This window comes from Styela clava, chromosome 12 (genome assembly GCF_964204865.1).
Source record: "Styela clava chromosome 12, kaStyClav1.hap1.2, whole genome shotgun sequence".
Classification (NCBI taxonomy): Eukaryota; Metazoa; Chordata; class Ascidiacea; order Stolidobranchia; family Styelidae; genus Styela; species Styela clava.
In genome coordinates, this window is record NC_135261.1 from 11,706,354 (window position 1) to 11,732,642 (window position 26,289).

General features: G+C 37.3%; 3 protein-coding genes across 6 annotated transcripts; 1 reads left to right on the forward strand and 2 right to left on the reverse strand.

Annotated features, from left to right (window-relative positions):
- Positions 1-8,479: 8,479 nt before the first annotated feature.
- Positions 8,480-10,986, forward strand: LOC120330002 (uncharacterized). The gene is made up of 2 exons (XM_039396813.2): positions 8,480-8,853; positions 10,412-10,986. Exons 1-2 carry the CDS (start codon positions 8,531-8,533, stop codon positions 10,626-10,628), a joined length of 540 nt encoding a protein of 179 aa, XP_039252747.2. The 5' UTR covers positions 8,480-8,530; the 3' UTR covers positions 10,629-10,986.
- Positions 10,987-11,097: 111 nt separating this feature from the next.
- LOC120329971 (transient receptor potential cation channel subfamily V member 5-like) lies at positions 11,098-16,096 on the reverse strand. The gene is made up of 2 exons (XM_039396778.2): positions 15,739-16,096; positions 11,098-14,439 (listed from the first exon to the last, which is right to left on the reverse strand). The coding sequence occupies exon 2, from the start codon at positions 14,407-14,409 to the stop codon at positions 11,962-11,964; it is 2,448 nt and encodes an 815-aa protein (XP_039252712.2). The 5' UTR covers positions 14,410-14,439; positions 15,739-16,096; the 3' UTR covers positions 11,098-11,961.
- Positions 16,097-20,947: 4,851 nt separating this feature from the next.
- LOC144430654 (uncharacterized) lies at positions 20,948-24,049 on the reverse strand. Of its 4 annotated transcripts, none has more exons than XR_013479649.1 (2): positions 21,159-24,049; positions 20,948-21,085 (listed from the first exon to the last, which is right to left on the reverse strand). XR_013479649.1 is itself a non-coding variant. In XM_078118671.1 (2 exons), exons 1-2 carry the CDS (start codon positions 24,022-24,024, stop codon positions 21,516-21,518), a joined length of 630 nt encoding a protein of 209 aa, XP_077974797.1. In that variant the 5' UTR covers positions 24,025-24,049; the 3' UTR covers positions 20,948-21,515. The 4 variants fall into 4 exon arrangements, 3 of the variants coding, with proteins under 3 accessions (XP_077974797.1, XP_077974796.1, XP_077974795.1); XM_078118671.1 differs by having other exon boundaries at positions 20,948-22,009; positions 23,889-24,049; XM_078118670.1 differs by having other exon boundaries at positions 20,948-22,009; positions 23,832-24,049.
- Positions 24,050-26,289: the final 2,240 nt, after the last annotated feature.

The following is a 26,289-nucleotide window of genomic DNA, read 5'->3' on the forward strand; positions in this document are numbered from 1 at the left end:
TAAATATGCAATTTCGGCAAATGGGCAACAACGTACCGTACTGAATTAATAACTTCGTAGTATTTGACAAAAGCTGGCTTTCCCACATGTACTTAACAGTGCTATGCCCGGGTGTGATATTTACCTTACCTTATCTTTTTCCGATTTCTTTTTACCTTCAATTTTCCAAAATATCATTAAAATCAACAAAAACTTTCGAAGCAGGCACGAACACCATTCGTGCTATGCCTTGAAAGCAGCACACATCCGCTCGTTTTCGTCTCGTCAAGTATGTGCATTGGAGCGTGCTATCGGATACGATCTTCGGCCAAAAATGCCGGAGTTGCGCATCATGTTGTTTAATGTCATTGGTCAAAGTGTGGTCGCTTTGAAGGCTGTACTGTACGTTATGAAATCCTTTTCAGATTGAATCATTGCGTATGCAAACATAATGCCAAAATAACCGGTACCGGTAATAACCAGTAGTGGGATTAAGCCGGTTCGCACCGGTTCTATAGAACCGTCTCACGGAATTTTATGAGATTAGCGAACCGGTTAGCATTACATGACTTTTTGTAACATAACCGCCTGAGAATATGACATTTGTATGATGGAACAGGCTGACAAAAAATTCGAATCCCACCACTGGTAATAACAAATAAGATAATTCATGATGCTTGAAAGTAAAGCATGCGGTACGGTACCGGTCAAAGTGACTGGTACCGGTATACGCAAGTGCAGTTTTTAGTATTTTGTGGCGTCTGCAGCCGCCGCAAAACCATGACGGTTTTCCATACCATGGCCAGGGTTGCCAGACCCCAGCGATCAAAAAAAGCCAAATCAAGACATAAAATAAGCCAGAAAAAGCCAACAATTTTACTAAGTACAAAAGCCCCATGATTTGTCAGGTTTTAAGCCCTTGACAATGTACTGATGATGATGTAGAGCCATCAGTTCATTCAGTGAGGCACACAAATAGAAAGTAAAGTTCCTATAGAACTGTAGAAAGTAAAATAAATATCAAGCGGACAGCATCATTTTAGCATTCAATATGTAGCGTACCGGCAATGTATGAAATAATTATCCAGGTTCAGAATATCTTCTAATATGATCTGACGTCAAGTTTTCTCTCAATAGTCCAAGTCTTTATGCTATTTTATGTCATTTATTAACAACTCGAACAGCAAACGATTCAAAACAACCAAACACTCCCAAAGGAACGAAAAGCATAAAATAAAAATAACAGATACCAGACAGTAAAATGCAAGAAAGACCACATACCCAACAAAAACACTGACAAACCCTGAAATCCAAGACAACTCTGAATAAAAACCATATGAACCCTAGAATCGGGTACAATAAACTAGCTACTGCAATTTGCAAAACAGGCCGAAAGTAACTTATGACAGGCATTTAAAAAGACTATGAACAATTCTATAGGTGCACAACATTTGAACAATACTGATGAAAGCTAATTCCACGATAAAACTGAAAATACAACATTACGGTAAATGAACTGTAATGGCACTGTACTGGTAAAAACAATAACATGGTCCCTACTTCAGCCCACTGTCCAGCACAAAACATCCGACAGTCACACAACACAGACAAACATCCCTGAAGACCAGAGGCATTCACACAGACATTCAAACCCACCAATCCAACCGAAACACTCAGACGACTGCACTCTGTCACACAGCATACACCAACAGACCACGCTGCCCCAGAGAACCGATCGACCGTGTCGCAGCGTCTAAACTGCTAGACTACCAAATATGGAAACGATATCACATGACGTCATTTAACAGGCAAAACAAGGGTCGTCACATTACCCCCCTCTTCTAGATGGAACATTATGAAAGAATGTTTTCATCTCTAAAAAAAATATTTGAAACACGAAAAGCAGTAGTCAAAACCAAAATATGTCCACGAATGTCTTTAAAATATGCAGGCCGTCTACCCTCACGCTTAAGCATCCGTAAAGTTTGTCATTCGGGATTGAGTCCATCAACGTCATCGAAACGACCAAATTGATGTTGCATATCTCCAATGGCTCAACAACGGCTACTATGTTAGATCTCCGGACGGCCAAGGCTGTTGTAGCTGAACTAGAACAACCAGTCCCGAGCGGCCGGTATAACCACATCTTCAACTATAGTTCCATGACAGCAGGGAGAAGCTGTTTGGTGCTGTACCTTAACATCATGTCCCTCAAGAACAAAACGATGCGACGAATTTGCCAAGATAGTCCATCCGTGACCCTAGATCGGCGACGGCAACGGTATGCTCCACAGGCCAGCTTTCAATCGTCAGGTTGACATCAAGTGCACCATGAGACACTAATGACTCGCCACTGGCAGTACGCAATGGTACTGGAAAAGAATACAGTTCTGAAATATCCGAATTTCCTGCAACGTCGAGTAAACAGCGGTGTCTATGAGCGAGACACCCGAACCGAATTTCCCGCAACGTCAAGTAAACAGCGGTGTCTATGAGCGAGACACCCGCACGTGACCCTGGATCGACGACCACAACTGTATGCTCCACAGACCAGCTTTCAGTCGTCAGGTTGACATCAAGTACACCATGAGACACCAATGACTCGCAACCGGCAGTACGGAGTGGCACTGGAACAGGATGCAGCCCCGAAATGTTCGAATTCTCCTGCAACGTCGAGTAAACAGCGGAGTCAATGAGCAAGACACCCGCACTGGTATCAATCAAAAACAAAACAGGCACGTTATTGACCAGAGCCTTGACATATCATCCATTAGTCCAAGTAAGAGAAAAAAAATCATAGTTCATAGAAAATATCCTGGCGTGCTCTCGCCAAAAATTGTAGCGTACCGGCAATGTATGAAATAATTATCCAGGTTCAGAATATCTTCTAATATGATCTGACGTCAAGTTTTCTCTCAATAGTCCAAGTCTTTATGCTATTTTATGTCATTTATTAACAACTCGAACAGCAAACGATTCAAAACAACCAAACACTCCCAAAGGAACGAAAAGCATAAAATAAAAATAACAGATACCAGACAGTAAAATGCAAGAAAGACCACATACACAACAAAAACACTGACAAACCCTGAAATCCAAGACAACTCTGAATAAAAACCATATGAACCCTAGAATCGGGTACAATAAACTAGCTACTGCAATTTGCAAAACAGGCCGAAAGTAACTTATGACAGGCATTTAAAAAGACTATGAACAATTCTATAGGTGCACAACATTTGAACAATACTGATGAAAGCTAATTCCACGATAAAACTGAAAATACAACATTACGGTAAATGAACTGTAATGGCACTGTACTGGTAAAAACAATAACATGGTCCCTACTTCAGCCCACTGTCCAGCACAAAACATCCGACAGTCACACAACACAGACAAACATCCCTGAAGACCAGAGGCATTCACACAGACATTCAAACCCACCAATCCAACCGAAACACTCAGACGACTGCACTCTGTCACACAGCATACACCAACAGACCACGCTGCCCCAGAGAACCGATCGACCGTGTCGCAGCGTCTAAACTGCTAGACTACCAAATATGGAAACGATATCACATGACGTCATTTAACAGGCAAAACAAGGGTCGTCACAAATATATACAATACAAGGTGCCGCCTCAGTCTGTCAGTATGTAATATACCTACATGTTTCTACTTAAACTTGTGATATACCCTAAAAAATTTTCCCTATATCAGTATATCGTGCTTCACTATTGAAAATTTTTTCACTTTTAAAATTTATAAATCATCAGTTTTATTAAAAAATTATTTAACCCCCTGCCGCTCACAGGTGGACCACTGATATCTAATTCAGTAATTTTAGCGTAGTTCACAACGTTACTGCAATTGCAGAACTAAACTAAAGCTCGCATAAACCATATCAGGCATAATGAAAGTTATACAACTATTTTTTGGAAACAGAAGGTAAAACTGACAAATTACACGTAAAACTATAAAAACGAGGCAATGTTTACAACCCTGCTTGAACATCTGTCTGAGCAGCTGCAGAAACAGCAATTATTCCTTATTGGGTAAGCCTATGGTTAAGAGTTAATGTAACAAACAAGGAAATCGATGCTCCAGGAAATCCTAATGTTAAGTAGCTAAGTACAGGCTATTGTTCAGTTGTTACTTACTAAATATTGCATTTCATATGATTTTAATAATAGACACTAGAACAGACTTGGAAAAGGCCAAAAAAACGCCAAAAAGCCAAACAGAAATTCTGACGCCAAACGCGTTTGAAAAAAGCCAAAAATGGCAAATTTGGCGTTAAAACAGCCAATATGGCAACCCTGACCATGGCCGCTACGGCCAAAACGATGGCGACTGACTTTTCAGCTGTCACAAACCATAGTTACCTCATAATGATAGGTATTCGACTCTTTCGTTCCGGCCGACTGACGCTGTACGATGACAACTTTTTTCGTTTTTTTGCGGTATGAAATGTTGACATTTATTTCCAGAGTTGGTTTTATGTTTTCGATTTAAGGCGAGTGAGGAGGAGCGGTGTGGTAAATTTTGGTGTTGGACGCACAGTACAAGCTGATTTTCTGCCAGAATATCCTCATTCCTTTTCTGTCGACCGGCGTTTACCTGTTTACGGATGAATTCTATCACAATCAGATAAGTGCATTAATTTTTTTAACATTTACGGTTAATGACATTTTGCAAACAGAAATTGGCTTTTTATCGTTTTTTCAGTTTTTTCTGGAGGGCAATCTAGGATTTATATTGTTCAGACTGCAATATTGAAGCTAAGATAAGAGTATCACAGACTTTCTATATCTGTTTATTTTTTCTTCAATAAGGTATGATGTCTTTTCATGGTTTTCTTTTGTCAGAACTATATAGATCTGATTGAGAAAAAAAAGTTAATGTACTTATCTGATTGTGATAGAATTCAACCGTAATCAGGCCGGTCGACATAAAACAGACACACACCGCTCCTCCTCACTTGCTCTGAATCGAAAACATAAAACCAACTCTGGAAATAAATGTCAACATTTCATACCGCCAAAAAAACGAAAAAAGTTGTCATCGTACAGCGTCAGTCGGCCGGAACGAAAGAGTCGAATAACTATCATTATGAGATAACTATGCACAAACCAATGACGAGCTGTCGTTACCGCGGCAGAAAATTGAAAACCAATGGCAGGTAAAATTTTGCTGCCGTAACGGCTGTCCCTTGTGGTGACAAATATTGGGTAAGTTAGAACGTTTTTTTTTCATGGATACAGTTTTGATGGATTTGAGGTTAGGGTTAGGGTTTAAGTAGATATAATTCCGCATGATCAATTAAAATCTGGTACATTGATTTGTGAATATACCGTTAATACTGATTACTGAAAAGCGCTATAAAACCATGGCAAGAGCTGCCGCGGTTCGTTCGTGGCAGGAGCTGCCATGAAGTGGTAAGAACTGCGCCTCGGTATACGGGCTCGTCCACATAATATGTTCACACTATTGCGTTGACGCACATCCAAACCTTGTTTGTTTAACCTAATCGGGCGACAAGGACCTGAAAACGCCTAAAATGAGTTTTCGCCTTTTTTTTTATGATAATGACTACGATTGGAAAACTTGCTCAACGGGATTCTCGAAAAAAAATTATGCAGTATTCAATTCACTCGACATGTTTAACCTGCAACTTTGGTAAAGTTTTTTTCAATCATTTCCATCACCGAACTGCACGAAGTGAAAAGCCAATGCCGATAAGAAAGCTGTTAGGTATTAATGATCTATATTGTATACAAATACAGATGGTTTCGAAAACATTGGTTGCTCATTCTCACGAACGTCCCCATTTTCCGCCCCGGAACAGTACAGGCAAAGGGATGCTACGTAGAAGTAGAGCTTATTTTTTACTTTAAATGATATCCACAAATATCAACTTAATGCACATCTGCTTTTTGTATTGTATCAATGCAAATTTTTGAAGTTTCTTCTCAAACGTTATTTGGACGTACAATACCCAGATTAAAATTCTGATGTATCTCTTGGACATGGTATTTGAGAATGTTAAGCGAAATGTCCTGCTTGCCCACAATAAACCTCGACCTTGGTACAATGAATTTTTTGCAAAATATTTTGAATGTAATGTCCAATGTGAATAAATGTAACCATAACTCAATTTCACCCAAACATTACAATTTTTTTTGAAAAACGCATTTATTACATTATCAACATAAATAAGTTGAAATTTCAGTATATATTGATAAAAATACAACTACATTTGCAATTAATGTCAAAACACGAGGGAGACGATTAGTTTCAATATGAAAGATAAGATTTTAAAAAACGACCGTCACCAACGAAAAAAAAATTCTCACTTGGTATATATTGGAAATTTCATTTTGTTGGCTTTTCTAATAATATTTTTGAAATTTGACTAATTTTATGTGTCATTGCTTTTCCTTTAATGCACAATTTTTCCATCAACAATCGTAACTCTCACTTAGTATGAATTTCAATATGTTATGTTGGCTTTCCTAATAATATTTTGGAAGTTTAACTAATCTATGTGTTATTAGAGTAGATTCCACGTTCAGAAATCATGTTAAATCGTTTCCTCTAATGAGCACTTTTTCGCTACAGCGAAATTGCTTTTTGTCATTTTCAATAATCGTAACTCTCACTTAGTATATATCGGAAATTTCAATTGGTTATGTTGGCTTTGCTAATAATATTTTGAAAATTTATTCATGTTAAATCTTTTCCTCTGATGAGCAAATAATTGTTTGCTACAGCGAATTGTTTTTGTCATTTTCAATAATCGTAACTCTCACTTAGTATATATCGGAAATTTCAATAAGTTATGTTGGCTTTCCTAATAATATTTTAAAAATTTACCTAATCCTATGTGTGACTGCATTAGATTTCACGTTCAGAAACCATGTTGAAACTTTTACTCTATTGCACAATTTTTCGCTACAGCGAAATTGCATTTGTCACTTTCAACCATCGTATCTCTCACTCACGAAAATTTCAATATGTTATGTTGGCTTTCCTACTAATATTTTGGAAATTTCATCTGTATACAGTAATGTGTTACTGCACTAGAATTCACGTTCAGAAATCATGTTCAAACTTTTCATTTCTGTGCAGTTTTCCAATTGAGCAACTTGGATATGGTCGTTTTTTATAATCTCAACTTCCGTATTGAAACCAATCGTCCCCCTCGTGTTTTGACAGTAGTTGTAAACTTAGTTAAGCGTGGTTTAGCGTATTTTCTCAATATATTTTTGCAATTTCAAACTCATTCATGTTAATAATGTAACAAATACGCTGTTCAAAAATATTCTAATGTTATATTATTAGATTTTGTCTCCAGAAATCGCCAGGTGTTGCTTGTTGATGTCGTATCCCGAATGTGGCAACGAATATTTTTTCCGCTATGACATTCGGATGAAAAATTGTATGTTTTGTGCTGAAATTGTCCCAACAAGACACCGGTGATTTAAGTTTTATCAACCTTGCTTCTTAATTCCAAATACTATTCGTTTAACAATTATAAACATCGCTTTTTTATTTCCCACTGGATACTATCGAAAACGCAGAAAAAAATCTAGATCTAGATTCTGTAGCTAACATTAAGACTGCAAATATCGTTACCAACAATATCTAATCTACGCTAGACCTTGAACAAAACATATATTTCTAGCTATAAAACAGCTAGGGTTGCCAACTATTGAAAGTTTCAAGGACATAGATTACCCTCATCTTTTATTTTGTAACTTGCACGAAAGAACAATATAAAATAATGAAATAAAAATTATATACAAGCTGAAAAGATATAATAAAACAATCTTCATGTGTTTTTCATTTAATGTTTATTCAACATTGTCCCAAACAATCTTAATAAAATTGTTATTTTTTGGCTATTTGAGCCGGACCAAAGCGAAATTAAAAAGAATAATTTAAAGCTTGAAAATACATAAACGGAGACGATTTTTTTTAGAACGGAATAATATCAAACACAGTACTATTACTATCGGGCAAAACGACGTTGGAAAGAATAAAGGACAATTGGCATCTTTTTCACATGTTAAAAAGGACAAAGACCGAAATGCTTAATTAAAGGATTGTCCTTTGAAATAAAGGACGGTTGGCAAGTTGCCAATGGCAACCCTAAAAAACAGCTAAAGTGGCAGCCCCGCTGCCCACGTGTGCGCGATGATACCGATTTAGCCATTGTGTCGTCACATTGTTTTCCACGATCGAACTGACCTAAGCGTTGCCAAGATTTGCAATTAGCAATGGAATGTACATATTTAATATTTCTTTAATTTTTTTTTTTTATATATAATCAAGGTAAAAGAAAATTAACCTCGTTTCATTCTTGTTCATGTAACTATCGTTTGAAAGTTAAGTTGATTATTACCTTTCTTAAAGTATGCATAACGTTTCTTTCATTTAGTGCAGACTCATTGGTTTCTGGAGAAACTATGGCAGATATATTGTGAATATGGCATCCCAACTAAGGTATTTTTGTTTCGGATTTGAGCGGTTTAGGTATCACAAAGCAACGATGGCTCCTTCTGGATTGGTGTACGCTTTTGGTTTACTTCTGGTGTGTATTTTCATAGCTAGTTCTAAAGCCGACTGCCCACCTGGTTATTGGGGCGAAAAATGTGTGAATTACTGTGGCCACTGCAAAGGACTTCAAACTACTGGTAACTGCACTACCGCTGAAATTAACTCAGAATGTCAAAATGCCCAAGAAAGCCGCCTTAAGAAAGGGCCGTCCCCAAAGGGCCACGAACGAATGAAGTACACTGATGACTATGACCGAAACTGTACTTCAGACGGCAAATGCTCTAATGGGTGCAGAGATGGATGGGAAGGAGAAAGGTTGGTTTGTAAACTCTAGATTAGAGTAAACTTTGATCACCACCTTTTTTCATTTTTTCCTATTAGTAACGTTACTTCGTTATTTTCATACATGGCTGATCATAAATATTTAATGCAAAAAGAGAACCAATTACTAAGTAGATAGATAGATAGTTTATTTGAATATCCATATTTGTGTATATTATACACAAATATAAAATGAAGAATTCTGGATGGCGAGCAAAACCTTTAAAAAAGTTTAAAACATGAGAAATATCATGTGCCCGCCCACCAGCACACATACAAAAATAAATTACAAAAAACACAAACCTTGTTAAAACGAGGCTTGGGACAGAAATAAATAAACAAAAGATACGCGAATGTATTGAACTTCCGGGCTGTTATACTTTTGAAACAACCAAGGTAATGCAGTAATAATGACCAATTCAATATGTACGGTATATGCCTGCAATACGCTGTTAATTGAATGTTTATTTTGTGATATTGCGATAAAACGAAGATCTTTGACGTCAAATGTAAACCTTGAATAACGGATAATATTATTTCCAATTCTCAAAAATGATCTACAATATGGTCTATTGATCATCACAAAATGAAACCTTCGACACCAGGTTACTCTAGTTAACAGTATGACAGTCTACAGTTTTAATATCAGATTTCCAGCCATGCCTGCTTGAAATCAGCATAGGCGGAATGCCTTGTACGGTCGTTGAATGTTTGTATGTTGATCGCTTTAAAAGACCATTATCCGCAATACCTTTCCATGAATTTTTTTATTCTCTTTACACTTTGTGAATGTTCTGTTTCATACTGTAGCAGGACTCGATCATCAGTGACCGTCAACACCAATTTGTCTAACACACTGTGATTCAGCGTGTTCCATTTTACATCTAAAATCCTGTTGTCTGAGTTTCATGATCTATTCCCGTAATCCCTTATGCTTAAAACTGTCCATGTTTTGTGACCTATTGAGAAACCATCTTCATCCAACCCTTTTTCCAGAAGAAATCCACGGATTTAAACAGGCAAAAACACACCAACCAGCTTTGACCTAAATTACCACCTATTCTGCTTGGCTAGCAAAAATACATAAACCGAACAAAACTTGATTTGAAAATCATGGCGAGGTGAAAAATCCTGATGCCTTATATAAATCACGCCAGGCTTTTGTTAAATTAAATAAAAATAAATTAATAAAAACTATTTTTCCACAAAGCACACTTGGGCATTTTCTGGACGGTTGTAGACTATTTTTTTAATACTGGCATCGACCTAATTACGATATGTGTACATGACCAGGCTACTTTTGAAAAATAATTTTGTGAATTAATGCTTCCTCGTGACTGGTTTCTTTGTATTTTTCAAAAAACTTCATTATCCGCGTTCGTTAAAAGAAACTGTCTTTTTTTCGTTCTTGTACTGATTGATCAGTACATTTGCTTGAATAAGATGAAGTCAAAGTTTAGCAGAATCTCAACCCACATATACATGCTCACACTGACTTATAAAATACATATATCTTTCAGTGTTGATAACCTTTTCATTTTGTTAATTTTAGATGTGATAAACCGATATGCCAAGGAGGATGTGGTAATGGCGAGTGTTTATTTCCCGATTATTGTGGAAATTGCGGCGGAAAATCATACATAAGCCCGAATTGTATTGACATTCGCATTCGTGGACTGAAAGCTGCTGCCGTGTCTTTGGCCATTCTATCTGTCATTCTCATCTTTATCGACTTTTTTAGTGAGCTTAGCCGACGCGTATCTACATGAGTATTTGGCTTATCGAAGCTACATGGGAAATTTAACAGAACTTTGAACTGTGGCTTGTCGATATATTTGTCTGTTGGCCGATTTGAAATACCTATATTTTTAAAATTCTACAACTTTTATGGATTGTAACGGGGGATTTTAGCCGCATCGATATATCAGTTCATCAGATTATTCCAATAATAACTAATAGGTATTCATCAACTCTAGATTAATTCATGTATATAACAGGAAAACTATAAATGACTGAAGGATGAACAAAGTGGGCTGTACAGATAACAATCTCATTACCGGTAAATATGATATAAAAACCGGTTTTCGTTTTGTTCGTTTCTTTATTTTAATAAAAAAAAGGATTTAATATGCTGTGTGACTATGAGTGAATCACGACCATGAAACTAGACAGGAAATAGAATTTTGATGCATAGTTTTCGTGATAGAAAAAACATTTACAAATTATCACAAATAAACTTGGCACACTTCCATCATAATTTGGGGAAATATATAAGTGTAAGCACAATCTACAAAACATAATAAAACTGAAAAAATCAAATTGTGTATAATCAACGATTTGTTCATTTGCTTTAAAATTGGGGTCGGCAAACTTTTGTCGTTCGCGGGCCAAAATTAGAGGTTGCAAGTCATCAGCGGGCCGCACATATTTTTAGAAAGTTAAAAACCGAAGAAATGCCCAATGAATCACATTTTTTTCACACATATTTCAGTTAAACTTCAAGCAGTGCGCGAAGACTGATTATTTGGATATTTTCTGCGCCATCAAACCATTTGCACTCAGAAATAACTTTTTTACGTTCTGTTGCCATTTGTCTAATTAATATCAATTATAGGCTCATTAAACGAGTGATTGTGAATTATATACTTGTTAGGTTATAATATAATTTAGTGCCTCAAAACAAATTCTGTCACGTAAAGAATATAATCGTCAATACAGCTGTTTTGTTAATATAATTCAGTGGAGCGTCGCGGGCCGTAGTTTGTCGACCCCTGCTTTAAAACTACAAAAATATATACTGAATCTGAACATTCATAAAAAAAGTGCTTGTTTACGCATTGAAAACTGCAATAAAAACAATGAGGAGATAAATGCACCTTGTTTCTTGGAAAAAGGCTACAAAACTAGGTTGTTCGGATATTTTTGCAGTAACTATGAAATATCTAGGTAATCATGCTAAGTAGTTTGCTCATACAAAGGTTGTAAGGGCAGATTCGGAACCGATCTGTACAACTGCATAACTGTACGACCTTTAAATATGATATTGTATCAAAAATAGTGTGATATAATACCAACACGCAATGAATTTGTAAAAAAAGAAGATTATGGAACACTTCCTGGCGGGTTGCTTTCTTTCCCGTCGTCGTCTTGTAAAGCAAGCTGTGCGTCCAATTGTCTGCGAGCAACTACACCGGGTCGTATATTTTCTGGCGTCTTGGGAGCATGCTTAGGCTGAATTGATGCAGGTCTCACTTCAAATATGCCATCATCAGCTTCTGGACTTGTTGACCTGCTCAAGATATCCTTTTGTGTTTTCTTCCAAAGACCGACAACAGCTGCCTTTTTCTTTCCTTTAGTAATGCCTTGATCGTGAATCCATAGAAGTCCCTTATGTTTCACCGTATTGTTCGCGGTACTATCTGGGTCTGCAGGACCAGTTGATGTCATTCTGCTAACTTGCATTTCAACACTGTATAAGTTTTGAAATTTGATTTTATCTTCATTGCTGTGTGAGCGTTCCATGATGATAATAATGCTGGCCCATTGACGTCTCCACTCTTTTTTAGTTTTTGAAGCAATTCTCTCATAGGTTCGAGTCATCATAGCAATAAGCATGTTCAACAGTAGTACGTGAACAAGCAACATGTACACAACAAAGAGGATTACCGCAAAAGCCGGATATCTACCTTGTTGCACGTCAGAATATTCAAACTCTCCCAAACTCATTTGTATGAGAGTCATGAACGTTCCTAATTCGGTTAAAAATGCGAATACATTCAAATCCTTGAATTGAAAGAAAAATACTACGCCTGAGGTACCCAAAATAATGGAATAAATAATAAAAAATCTCAATAAATCCGTCTTGATCATACTGTATATCATAGTGACAAAGGGACCGGTGAGAGGCAATCCTCGAGCAAAAAATAAAAAATATGACCAAAGCAAAGGAATCGCAAATGTCAGAAACCACACCTCAGCGTCAATCAGTCTTGTCACTCTAAAAATTATGCATACAAGTATTAAAATACAGGATATGAAGTACAACAAACGAGAGGGTACGGTTTTCATATTTTGCCAAAATCCACTCAGTTTTTCGATATAGATCTCCCGACCTGCATAAAATAGTGCTAGAGCGCATCCACCACAAGTAAGAATTTCGAAAACATATCGGGCTATGCTCCTCTCGTCTGTTGCGCCGAGTAAGTCATTTACATTGTCCGGTCGAAGATATACTGAACAGGAAAGAAATATGACATGAATTAAATGGAATACAAAAAGACGTAGAAATTTGTTTTTTGCGAACACTTTCCACTTCTTATTGAGTAAACTAGTTACCACACCGGCTTCTAGCATGTCCAGATGACTGTCCTCATCTCCCTGAATTATCTTCATCAGTCCCGAGTTCCAGTCGGTATCTCCGTTGGGCGATATAGTGTCCAGTCTATTTAATGGATATGCTGAACATACCATGTGACTGTAGGCCCAAAATTGTGTCGCCGATGTATCCAAAATTGATTTAAACATGTCATTTCTACCCAATTCCGCGGCCAGAGCCAAAGGGGTCAACCCTTTTTTATTTTCTGCTGATGCGTCTGCTGGGTGTACAGGGTGCTTTACTGCATGATGATACATGTCTATTTTATTATGAATCACTGCTAAGTGTAGGGTCGTGTTTCCAAAAGTATCCCGTTTATTAACATTAGCACCGTTCTTTAGTAAAAGATCATACATATCATTATTCCCGACGCTTGCTGCAAATGAAAGTGGAAATTCTCCGTAATACGCAAGCCCTTCATATTTTTCTTTTTCCAGAGTGTCCGCGCCAAGTTTCAAATCCACTGGAATAAAGAATTTACCCCGTCCCCTTGCTTCAATATCGCAGTGGTTTGTTCTTAACAAAATTTTTAAAGCTTTGATATCATTATTTATAATGGCGAAATGAATACAAGTTTCCCCGTAGTAGTCAAGTCCCATGTATGAGTCAACAGCCAACCCAGGATAAAGTTCCAATAACATACGGGCAATTTCTACGTGCTTCGGTGTGTTATTAACAAATAACAAGTGGAGAGGAGTTTCACCCACAGGTCCACGGTGCTCCAATTTCCAGAAACAACGTTCGTTTGAATATTGCGAGAGCACAGAATCCAAACTTACCATAGAGCCTCTAACACTTTCTATCACATCACCGTGTAAATGAGTGAGCAAATCAACATCTTGTTCTTTCTGTTGAATGTATTTTTTGCTCATTTTTTCCATACTTGCCATCCATTTTTTGTAATCGTTTTCAGTAATTGACTGCACACTGTCATGCAAAAATTTCGGCTTGATTTCTCTTTCAGCATATTCCCAAATACGAGCCTTTTTCTTTTCATATGGTTCATTCTTTCCACCTTGGTCATATATTCTCACCAACTCTCCACCGCCGTTGAAATCGGCAAATTTAAAAATTGGGTTCGTTTTCATCTGCTCATTTTGAAGCTTCCAAGAAGAGTCCGGATCCGCTCCTATCTTTGAGTTCCGATAAAAAAATTTATTCCATCTTTTCAACATGTTGTCAGTTTTGCCAAATCAGTGTAGAATCTGTAATACATATTATATATTGTTGACATATATATATTTGATATTTTCGTCAAACTTTGAAAGTGGTCGGTTTAGTTGGTATGAATTCGATAGCTGTTTTGATGGCCGCGTAAAAAATTTACTTTTTCAAGTCTCTTGTAAGTCGACATTTGGCAATGCACCACCAAAATCTTTATAGTTTCAACAGCCCTTGGCATTTGAGTGGTCGCTCGTAACTTTGCTCAGAAATCAGTCTTTTACGTTTGCTTCAGATTATTACTTGCCATTAAGTGAGGCGGCCTTACTTCAAAATATTTTTTTTTAAATAGGTAAAAATTAAATTACTATTAATATGCTTAGAACTTGTTCGAAAAATCACCACCAAAAAGTGAGGCTTTTTTATCGTAGGGACCGTGTGTTTTTTGAAATTAGTAATGGAAACTGCATCAAAATAAACTGAAATTGGAATCTTCTGACATCATTTTATTTAAATAATAAATATTTGGTATGTACACCCGCCCGGATTGCTATCCAGAAGAATGAACTTTCAGGAACAACAAACAATATTAAATACTGTTATATACCACGTTTAGTTTACAAACGTAAAGTTTTATGAAAATATATTGAAAACCTGAGTAACCTTAAATTTGTTATTGTCTGTACAACAATGGGAACTTGTAAATTATATATTGGGACAGTGCAAATAGTGCAACAAGAAGAAAAAGAGAAAATAAGTTAGTCGCTTTTTACCACAAACGAATTCTCTGCTCACATATCCTTCCCTATACACTGGACCCATATTTTATTATGATTATTGATATTTTATATATATCAAGAGATCCAATATAAATACTCCAATTTCGTGTCAATAGCTAACATCTTTTGATATATACTATTTTAATTTATAGTGCATACAAAAAGATCTATCGATTTTGGATAGATACCTGAAACCAACCACGTCACATGTTGAAGACCTTATACGTTAATAGAAGTCACCTCACCCTAATGAGATATGTAACCACTTCTTCAATGACAAGCAAATTTACCATAGATTTTACGAAGATTTATCAAAATCACAATGATATTTTTATACAACACCAAGTAAGATACATTATGCATCCAGTTAGAAAGAGTTTATTAAAAGCATCACGTCGGCAGGGCCCTAGCTAACACTCTCCGATGGACGAACTGGTTTGCTGGAATATGACAATATTTCGCCTCGACAGGAATTCTAGGCAAGCTGACCGTGACAACAACAAAGGGAAGACACCGTTTTTGGTAAATTGCATTCAATTTAAAATAGAGTTATTTAAAACTTACCTTTTGTAATTTATTCACTAGGAACCACTTTCGTTCACGGAACTACGCTCTCGTAATTTTGGGAATTGCGCTGGTCGAAATGTAGCAAATTTTTCCAACGCAGTTATCGATTCGGCGGATAGTACAACTGATTTTTTTGCCCTGGACTGACAATTCTCTCTTGCTCTTGGAAATTTCACGAATAATATGAAACCCTTCCGTTGTTAAAATACTTAACTGAAGTTTCCCATAGTTGAATGAGAACTCCGTAACATAGGAAATAAAGTTAGGTATTACCACATTGTTGGTAACAACGGTTCCAGGCGATAGAACAACTACAAATAGAATAGGTGAATCATTTTTCTTCTATTACCTTTGGAATTCATACCATGCCGGACATACGTTATAAATAAATGACGCTTCAAATTTGTGTGCTAATATTTGGCCACGCATGAAATGTCAAATGGGACTTTACGCCGTGCTTGACGAACAAAAGATCGCATAACAGTGTCTTGATATAGCATTGTCGTATTATTTAATTTTCGATAATGAAAAGACCGTAAGACACGCCTTTGTTGTCGCTGGATCCTATTCAACATTCGTTAAACCTTGCCCACGCAATAAAACCCAATCCTGGCTTAGCTGTACGTCGTCATTACGCGCCAAATAACGATAATGATACTTTTTCCACAATGGGAAAAAGTTACCTCAGTAATAGCAAGCAATAGAAATTTTATCGGAAAGAAATTACACGAAAGCCGAAAACGCAGTAGGTATTTGGTCAATACAGAGGGTATAGTTTACTTCTGTCCCAAATTATGACTTTGTGTGTATGCGTGTGTAATCATGCTTATGGGCCTTATTCCGACTATACACATTTTCTCTTCGAAATATACTTTAATCATCACCTCGAGATCACCTGCAAAGTATAATAGCAAAATGTGTCAGTAAAAATATTTCTTGAGGTAAGTAAGTATTCAGCAATGCGCAAAGCAGCTTAATCAAAAGAAAATTTATCCATGGCCCACGCATTTATACTCACAGTTTAACATGTTTACCTGGTCATCAATCGGAAATTCCAAGTTATGTATACATGTGAGTATCTGTGCAAATATTGGAGTCGATGTACAAACTTTAAGAGTCTGCAACGATACGATGTTAGAACAACAACAAGCAATTTTTTTCATGTGAAGTTTGTAAAAATAAAAGGCATTTTAATGTCATTCAAAAATTGACCACTTTCAAATAAGTGGAACTTAGTGAAGTCACATTTTCTCAGAACGGAAAGAAATTTTGCCAATAAGGAGCGTAATTGCCTATACGCTCCTTATTGTCAAAATTTATTTCAGTTCTGGGAACATTTTTAGCACTATCTGATGAGTCACAACAAGTGAGATGATATGTACGATATGTTCAGTTTTTCAATGACAGTTAGATATAGTTTTTCAATTATCAATATATATAAACCATTATCCTCTGCATTGCGCAAGTAATATGGAATCGATAGATCATTCTGTTCTTGTACATGCACAATATTTAACATTCTTTGTATTTAACAATTCTGCCTTCAAAAATGAGCTCAGAATGATATTTTTATGAGCAAAAACACAACACTCCAGAACCCCATAAATTGGCATACTCATTTTAGGTAGAGCTATCACAGAGGTCATACATATAAACTGACTCAAAAATAGTTCAGTAAACTTTGTAATGTCTTAAATCAGGGTGGTCCAAATTGCAGCCCGCGGAACAATTTTAGCTTACACTACTAAACCATTGGCAGACATTTGTATTTATTAGCAGAACAATTGGCATTTGGGTAAAATGGCATTTTATTATTGCACTATTATTGCATATTTATTATTAGGCAACAAGATGACGCACAACCTGATAACCCTAACCTGATACAATACTATGTTCAGGTTGTGCGGCATTTTTTCTGCACATACTTCGGGAACAACGCATCTATCTTAAACGTCAAGGCGGTGGCTATAAGATAGGGGTCGCCAACCTGGTTTCGACCCCGATCGACTGAAATCTTCAAAATAGCTCGCGATCGACTAATAAATAATGTCATACACAAAACGGATGAGTAATGAACATGCCGATAACTGGACACACGCATATAAACAATTTCACTGCTGCCACTATAGGTTCTGTGGGCGAATTCTTGATGAAACCGCCACACAAATTTGCATTTTTATGTTCCATTCAATTTGTTAATTTGAATATGTAATTGTATCCGGAGTGAATGTTTCATCATAAATTTAAGAATTATTCGAATCATACAATTCAGATCTGAAGCCGGCCTAATTTTTATTCGTAAGTGTTGAAAATTCCTCAAAAAACCTGGCCAAGTATTCATGTATTTTACGTAAACAGTGGAAAATAATATTTTTAAATTGTAATAGTGACTGCTCAACGTTCAGTGTCTGATTTGCAATTTCCTCCAAGTCCCGATTGTATGCTCCTTGGAAAATTCTTCACTAGGCCTACTCGCGCTACAAGTAATAAATTCAACATACAATTGATGAGTGCATAAAAAGGTGACCGAAGTAAACTGATAGTAAACGCATTTCCTTATCCACAACAACGTCAAACAAACTACAGTGTTTGGTGTGATTTCAACTAACATCTGTCACAAAAGAATATAATTTTAAGCGACATTACAAAACCAAACACGGGAAAAGATATCACAAATACCACGATATTTTTCGGGAAGCAATTTTTAAATAACTAAAGGGTTTTATATAGTTTCCTTGAAAAACTGATTAGAATGATAAATATTTAAAGTGAGTAAACTTGCAATGTTGTAATCACTTTTAGGTTTTCTCCGACTGCGGCCCACGAGACCAACTCAAAAGTTTTTGCGGCCCGCCAACCTCACAACCTTGGACCACCCTGCCTTAAATAATTCTCCATAAACCGAAATTCGTATGAATGTCAAATAAACCATAATTGCTGTCGTTATATCAATTTTTTATAGAATTTAAATTTACCTTAAAAATATTGATCTACATCTAATTTAAGAATTTGTTTCAGATAAATTGGTACCTGTAATTTGCTTCAGAAGCACAATCGGGCTTTCAAGTTTCAAGTGCATGCAAAATTTCTCCATACTTTTTCTAGACCAGTGGTTTCCAAACCTTTTCGTTAAATTCCTCCATGCACTTTTTTAGAACCCTTTATTCAATCCTATATGCTTTAAAAGTACTTTGTTTTTAATCTTTAATGGATCAATATATAATGTTAAGTGCGAATCGCACTCCTGCGTTTTTAAGTAGTTTGTAATTATTCCACAAGGAGGAATTTTTTCTTCTGTTAGAAAACGTTGCTACAGACGGGTAATGCACATTACTTTGCTTATCATATTATCAGTGAACATCCCATATCGAAAACTTGTGTTAAAATCTCTCAAAATAGGGAATTGATGATTATTTTGCCATTACTACCAAGAAGCAATCAAAACTAATACTGATGTTGTCAATGAGATTATTCATTTCTCTGCTCTCGAACATCAAGAAAGTGTTTTTTCAACGAATATCATTGAAAGATTGTAGCCAGTAATTTCTTTTTATCTAATTTTCAAATTATCTCGTTTTAACTATATCAGGGGTGGCAAACCTGCTTTTGACCGCAATCGACTGAAATCTTCAAGATAGCTCGACCAAACTTGCATTTGTTACGTAATAATACACTCTATCGGGTTCCCCGGACTTAAGTACCGTGTTAAGGCAATGTCTATATGGTATTTCGAGCATGTAAAGTACTAAATTCTTACTGTTTTAAAACACATAACAGGCGGTGCATAACACTAATTCAATGTAATTTTTGGGGGTATGTTAGTAAATATACTCAACATCAGACGCGATCGACTACTCGAGACGTGGCAATCGCCGCGTTGGCCACCTCTGTTCTATATTAACAGATTCTGTCAAAAATTATATAATATTTTATATGTAATTAGATTTTTATGTTACCCGCTTTCGACCATACACTTCTAATTTTCGATTGTGTGAAACTAAGAGAGTGGCTAGTTGGAAGACGTTCAGAACCAAGAGTGCACGAACACGAATGTTACGTAAATTCAACATACTTCAAGTCAATGAATAGCACGGTGGACGGCAGTAATAATAAGAAATGAACTACACAAGTCCTTGGGTTTTGTTTACCTCCTATTTCGACTCCGCATGAGACAGGCGCGGCATGAATATTTGAACGAGTGATAACGAGTAATGGCTCTTTCAGATTAGAAAAAAATTATGTTAACCAACGTTTCCAATTCACGAGCGAATCCCTAACCAGGACGGAATTTCGATGTTCTTGTGGAGGAAATATGACTATGTATTTGGTGCAGTTTCATAAATATTGTACAGATATTATTTATTAATATAATGTGTATTGGTGGACATTTTGTAAACTATTCAAACTGTGCAAAAATTGTGCATTGCACTAGGTGAGGATCCTTTAAAGATTCAACAAATAACGAAAATAGAGTTTTTATGCTCAGTGGGGAAACAATAAAGAGATCCAAAATAAGCAAAAGGAGGAAATTTTTGAAAACGCGTGAAAACCATTGTGCTATATTATAGTTAATATACACAGCAACTGTACAACCGCCCAATCATTCGGAGGATAAGTGTTATCATTCATGTTAACATTTACTACTGTGTAATAATTAACTATGCATTCTTTGTCAACGCAAAGTGGAGCATTATTAAATATTGAATGTGATATAAGCATTGAAAATAACTTCAAATGTTTCGGTTAGCCTTAGAGTACTAGATTCTAGCACAAGTTTTTAGGTTTAAAGATGCAGCAGTCTAGGAACAATCGACCCCATAGAAGTGATCACGAAAACAGATCGTACCAACACGAAATTCCGATGCAGTGAGTATAGTCCACTAAAGTATTTTCAATGTCATAAATCTTAGCGTGTGACCAGTTTAAGGAAATCAAAATCCTCATTCATATCATATTTCTTTGACAGGCCATTATGCGAATTAGGTTATAAATGTTGTCATAAACTTTACGGTAATTTTTTTTATCAGATTTATTTTGAATTCATATAGTCTAGTTCAGTGGTCGGCAAACTTATTGTACTTGCGGGCCAAATATACACATTGACGGTAGCGAGCGGGTCGCAATAATTTCCGCCTGCGAACAATCGTCACATTGAAGTTCAAGTTATGGCGCACTCTAATCTTTGCCACAGTGATACGTGTGTCACGTCTTTTGATAGCCCGGAATCTATATCGACGAGACACAATGAAAACGTATCGAACGCGCCACTCTCAGCCCCTTTGTCCACAAACAAGACACGTGCATAAATCACTTCTTTATATTCTTGGCAAAGAACGGCGGTTTTCTTAAATAAAATAAAACAAAATTGATTAACATAAGTCAAAGCATATAACAACAACAAAAGGCAAATTTCTCACCAAACGTTTTCCGATCCGGGAGGCTAATACAATTACAATATATAACAAATAAATAAACAGTCCACAATACAGACAAATATCTGCGACTCTTTACACGACGAATACGTGATGCAAATGACCGAAAGGAAAACGCTAAACCAGACAATAGATAATAATACTAATTTACGCTACAAACAAAGGGTAATAATGAGTCTACAATGATTGGATGCAAGGCAGAGCACGATGCACTGCATACAGTGGCAAAATATACGACAAACGTACGTTTACAACGTAACATACCCCCACCCGAATATATGACCCAGGGAATATATTCTAAAAAAAAATTAAACGTTGTAAATGAAACAATAATTCGATGGACTATTTTTGGTCTTCTAGAAATCGACATAGTTTAGTAATGGGTCGTCTGACAACATTCGTGCCGGTTCTCACCAACACTGAGCGGACGAGTCCATGTTTGTCTGGGAAGGTATTTATAACCCTTCCAACAGTCCATCGACCGCGAGGAATCGATTCATCAACTAGCAGAACCATATCGTCGACTTTGAAGTTATCACGTCCTTTCGTCCATTTCGACCTTCGTGTTATTGTTGGCAGGTACTCTTTTATCCATCGACGCCAGAATTCATCTGCCAGATATTGTACCTGGCGCCATCGCTGTCGAACGTAGCAATCACGCTTCGTGAATACACCTGGTGATACATTTGGTGACGAAACAACAAGTAGTAGATGGTTGGGCGTCAACGGTTCATCAGCTGAGTGGTCCATTATCACTGGAGTTATCGGTCTGGAATTCAGTATCGATTCCACTTCAACTAGTAGTGTCTCCAACTTCTCATGAGTAATCGATTGACCTGTCAACAATACAGATAGAATTCGTTTAGTTGATTTAATCATTCTTTCAAAAACGCCACCCGTATGACTGGCGTATGGAGGATTAAAGTTAAATTCTACGTCACGTTGACGCAGATGGTTTGCAATACTTTGCTCGTTCCATTTGCTAATTGATTCTTTCAATTCGCGACAAGCACCTACAAAATTGCTTCCATTGTCGCAATATATGTGAACAGGACGACCTCTGCGTCCAGTAAAGCGTCTCAATGCGTCAATGAAGTCGTCTGGCTCTTTGGGTTTATCACAGGATGATGTGGCAATAACCATTTTGTTGGATAGATGTTCGGCGACCTAGGACTGTCAGCTATACGAGCGTATCCTTTATCAACATAATCATTCAATGTCTGAATATATTTTTGGTGCAATGTGTCATCTTTGAAAAGACGTCGCTGTAACTGACGAAGGCGATTCTCCGCCACTTTCTGATTACATGGTAACTCGCGATGATTGGTTTTCCACAATAAAGGTAGTTCGTAATGTCCATCAACAAATTTGAGTTTGTCTTCCATGCAACTACGCGCTATTCTATCTTCGCGGGAAGTTTTGAAGTTTTAGTGTCACAAATACTGGGGACGTCAGCAAAATCCGTACGCCAAAGTCGCTCAATCTGCGACGCCAAAGGATTTGTATCAACGAAATTAATGGAAGTGTTTTCATAGACGGTCAGAGACGGACCCATAAGAGACCAACCCAGAGGGGTTTTCACCGCAATCGGCTGTTGACTCCGACCCTTTCTAAATTCCTCCCACACAAACACTTCGGGAACATCCGCTCCTATCAGCAAAGTCACTTCACCGTCGTGTATTCGAGGAAAGTCGATATCAGACAAATAGGATAGCTTACGCAAGGAACTGCGCGAGGGTAGCTTATTGGGCTTTATGGGCAAGTTACTCACGCACAATACATTGGGCAATTCAATGCAATCGTCATGTCCGTCAATTTCTTTAACGAGTAGAGGGGACAACTTCTTTGCTTTAACACATTTGGGGCGATTACCAACAGTTTGCAATGTAACATCTATAGGCACCCCGGTTAGATTTAATTTGTTCATCAATTTCACACTACACATGGTGGTTGTAGAAGCACAGTCCAAAAGAGCGTATGTATCAAAAGCCCTGTTGCCAGCAGTTACTGTCACCGGGACGATATTCATGTAAACACCGGTGTTCCCTTGTTGCTTTGCGGGCGCCAATTTATTAGCGTGAACGTCGTGATCCGCATGGTTCATCGAGGTACCGACGGAACAAATCTGTTTACTAATACCATCTCGCCGTGTAGGTGTCTCGAAATCGCGATGCAACAAAACATGATGGAACGGATACTTACAATCGTGAATGGGGCAACTTTCATTCTGGGTGCACTGTCTAAACATATGCCCTCGTCTTAAGCATTTGAAGCACAACTGATTCCGTCTAGCCACGTTATATCGTTCGTACCATGAAAGGACTTTAAATTTCTTACAGTTGAATAATTCGTGAGAGAAATTACAACACGGGCAGTGCCAATTTGAACCACTAGCAGAAATAGCAAAAGCACTACCTTTCGCCTTAGAATTTTCATAATAATTTGATTGCCTTCTATCTCTTCGGGCAAAACGAAAGTCTGATCTTGAAACATTAGCTTGCTCGGTGACAAATTTAGAGAGGTCGTTGTAACTAGCTTCACGATCCTCCGTTTCTAAAATTGTTGCCACTTTGAAATCCCAAGCGTTTTGCGACTCTGGTGGCAATCGTTTAACAATGGCCAGCAAATTGTCAAAATTATTAAGATTGTCGTACTCACTGATTTCTCCAAGAACTAAGCCACATTTCCGCATCAGACGCGCATACGCTTGCATACCTTTCGCGTCGTCAAAGTTCAACTTCGGACCACGCTTCAACCTGTCCAAACAGGTGCGGGAAATGACATGATCTTTACCATATTCATTTTTCAGCTCTCTCATAGCTTCGCGATATCCGCGACTCGGTTCCATCATTGAGCAATGATCAATGGCATTTTTCGCTTCGCCCTGGCACAGCTGTAACAAATAACTGAGACGTACGTTATCATCATCTACAAGATCTGTAACATGGGCCTTAAAGTTGCGGATAAACGAATAATATTCCATTGGATCACCTGAAAATTTTGCAATTTCCGGTTTGGGTAGATCGACAGTTCTGCGATGTAAAGCATGGTTCAAACGTGGAGGCACAGGATTAGCTGAGCTACTATCAGCTGTGTGTGTAGGCAAACGTCGTGGAGTATTTTCACGACCGTTATCAATGAGCTGGGATTTAGGTGGGAAATCACGGGTTTTCACGCTATTGTCGTGCCTAATTCTATCTACTGTTACCCACCGCAAAAATTTGTCATCGCTCATTTCCCAAAACTTTGATTCTGTTTCAGCAGCCTGTAAAGCGTGTCTTGTCCGAAGCTTACGCAAGTCGTCTTCTAAAGCTGAGAGTTCTTCTTCTTGACGGGCCTTTAGGCGTGCCAGCTCCAACTTCACTCTTGCATTCCGGACGGAGAAAGTCGATGACGCTGAAGAACCCACGTCGCTAACGTCACTGGAACTCCTGCAAACATCTAGATGAGTTTTAAATTCATTAAAACTGCCAGGAGCATTGCTAATCATTGCCTGATGTTGGTCATCCGACCTACCACCGGTTGCCATTATCGAGAACCCGAATTAATGTTTGAAACCCTTTGGTTGAAAACTTGAGAATTTTGGTATTAACGTTAATATCATTGAAAACTTCACAAATTATGTTTGGGGACTTGAAATCGTTTGAATTTTGAAGCACGTTTGAAAACTTTTATGTCACGTCTTTTGATAGCCCGGAATCTATATCGACGAGACACAATGAAAACGTATCGAACGCGCCACTCTCAGCCCCTTTGTCCACAAACAAGACACGTGCATAAATCACTTCTTTATATTCTTGGCAAAGAACGGCGGTTTTCTTAAATAAAATAAAACAAAATTGATTAACATAAGTCAAAGCATATAACAACAACAAAAGGCAAATTTCTCACCAAACGTTTTCCGATCCGGGAGGCTAATACAATTACAATATATAACAAATAAATAAACAGTCCACAATACAGACAAATATCTGCGACTCTTTACACGACGAATACGTGATGCGAATGACCGAAAGGAAAACGCTAAACCAGACAATAGATAATAATACTAATTTACGCTACAAACAAAGGGTAATAATGAGTCTACAATGATTGGATGCAAGGCAGAGCACGATGCACTGCATACAGTGGCAAAATATACGACAAACGTACGTTTACAACGTAACAACGTGTATGTGGCCTTATTTAAAATATATATTATCAAGCAATACATTGTTTTAATTCACTTATCATCAATGTTCAGGATGATGTTTTTTCGTTGTCATGGCCAACGTGTTGAAATCAAATGGCAACTTAGTTCCCCCGCAGTACGTCGTCCGAATAAATGACGATGTGACAAGCGAGTACCAAACTTATTCTTACGGTAATTCATTTTAGATGAAGCTGCTCACAGCAATATGAGCTTCCGAGCGAGCACATAACACGTTTTGCACTGTCGCACAGATGAGCGGCGGCGCAGCCTCTGGTCTTGGGGTCGAGTTTCGTATTTGCAATGACACGTTTCGTAACGACGTTTAAAATTGAATCCCTTAATAACTGCGATGCTGACTTGCAAATTTTGAAATGTGCAAAAAGAAAAAAAAACATTTTCTGTCTAAGCACGACCCTCATCGCACCTGACGTTTTTATATTTTTAAAATTCAAAATGAACTTGACTTATAATTACAACTAACACGAAGTAAACGACGTACAACTGACGCTACTTACTACAAAATGACGCCGTACAGCAGCACTTGTTACACCGTACATTCGTGTCTAGATAATAATAATTATATTCAAATTTTGTATTGTGCATTAAGTCGAGACGTTCGAGGGCCGCAATTTGTCGAACCTTGGTCTAGTTCTTCGTATATAAATGATGTTTCGTTTCTGTGTTGCAGGCTTTGTTAGGCTTGAATCTTTCTATCGATAGAACTCGTTACACCTCTCTAGATTCTAGTAGATCCTTCCCCTGTGACTAAGAGAACCTTTGAGCGCAATCGGTATTAGCTATTATTTTCTGAGTTTCGAATATATTTTTACGGATATATATTTCTCTTAATTATGTTTTAGGGAAAACCCAGGAAACACTACTGATATGAAAAAATACCATATTACGCGTTTGTACAAGGCAAGC

Excerpts from the sequence above, each read along its gene's own strand:
- LOC120330002 (XM_039396813.2), top strand. The coding sequence starts at position 8,531 with ATGGCTCCTTCTGGATTGGTGTACGCTTTTGGTTTACTTCTGGTGTGT. Across the intron at positions 8,854-10,411 it reads GATGGATGGGAAGGAGAAAG|ATGTGATAAACCGATATGCC; the intron begins GTTGGTTTGTAA and ends TGTTAATTTTAG.
- LOC120329971 (XM_039396778.2), bottom strand. The coding sequence starts at position 14,409 with ATGTTGAAAAGATGGAATAAATTTTTTTATCGGAACTCAAAGATAGGA.
- LOC144430654 (XM_078118669.1), bottom strand. The coding sequence starts at position 24,024 with ATGATGGAACCGAGTCGCGGATATCGCGAAGCTATGAGAGAGCTGAAA. Across the intron at positions 22,010-23,375 it reads AAGTTGCCCCATTCACGATT|GTCAATCGATTACTCATGAG; the intron begins GTAAGTATCCGT and ends TATTGTTGACAG.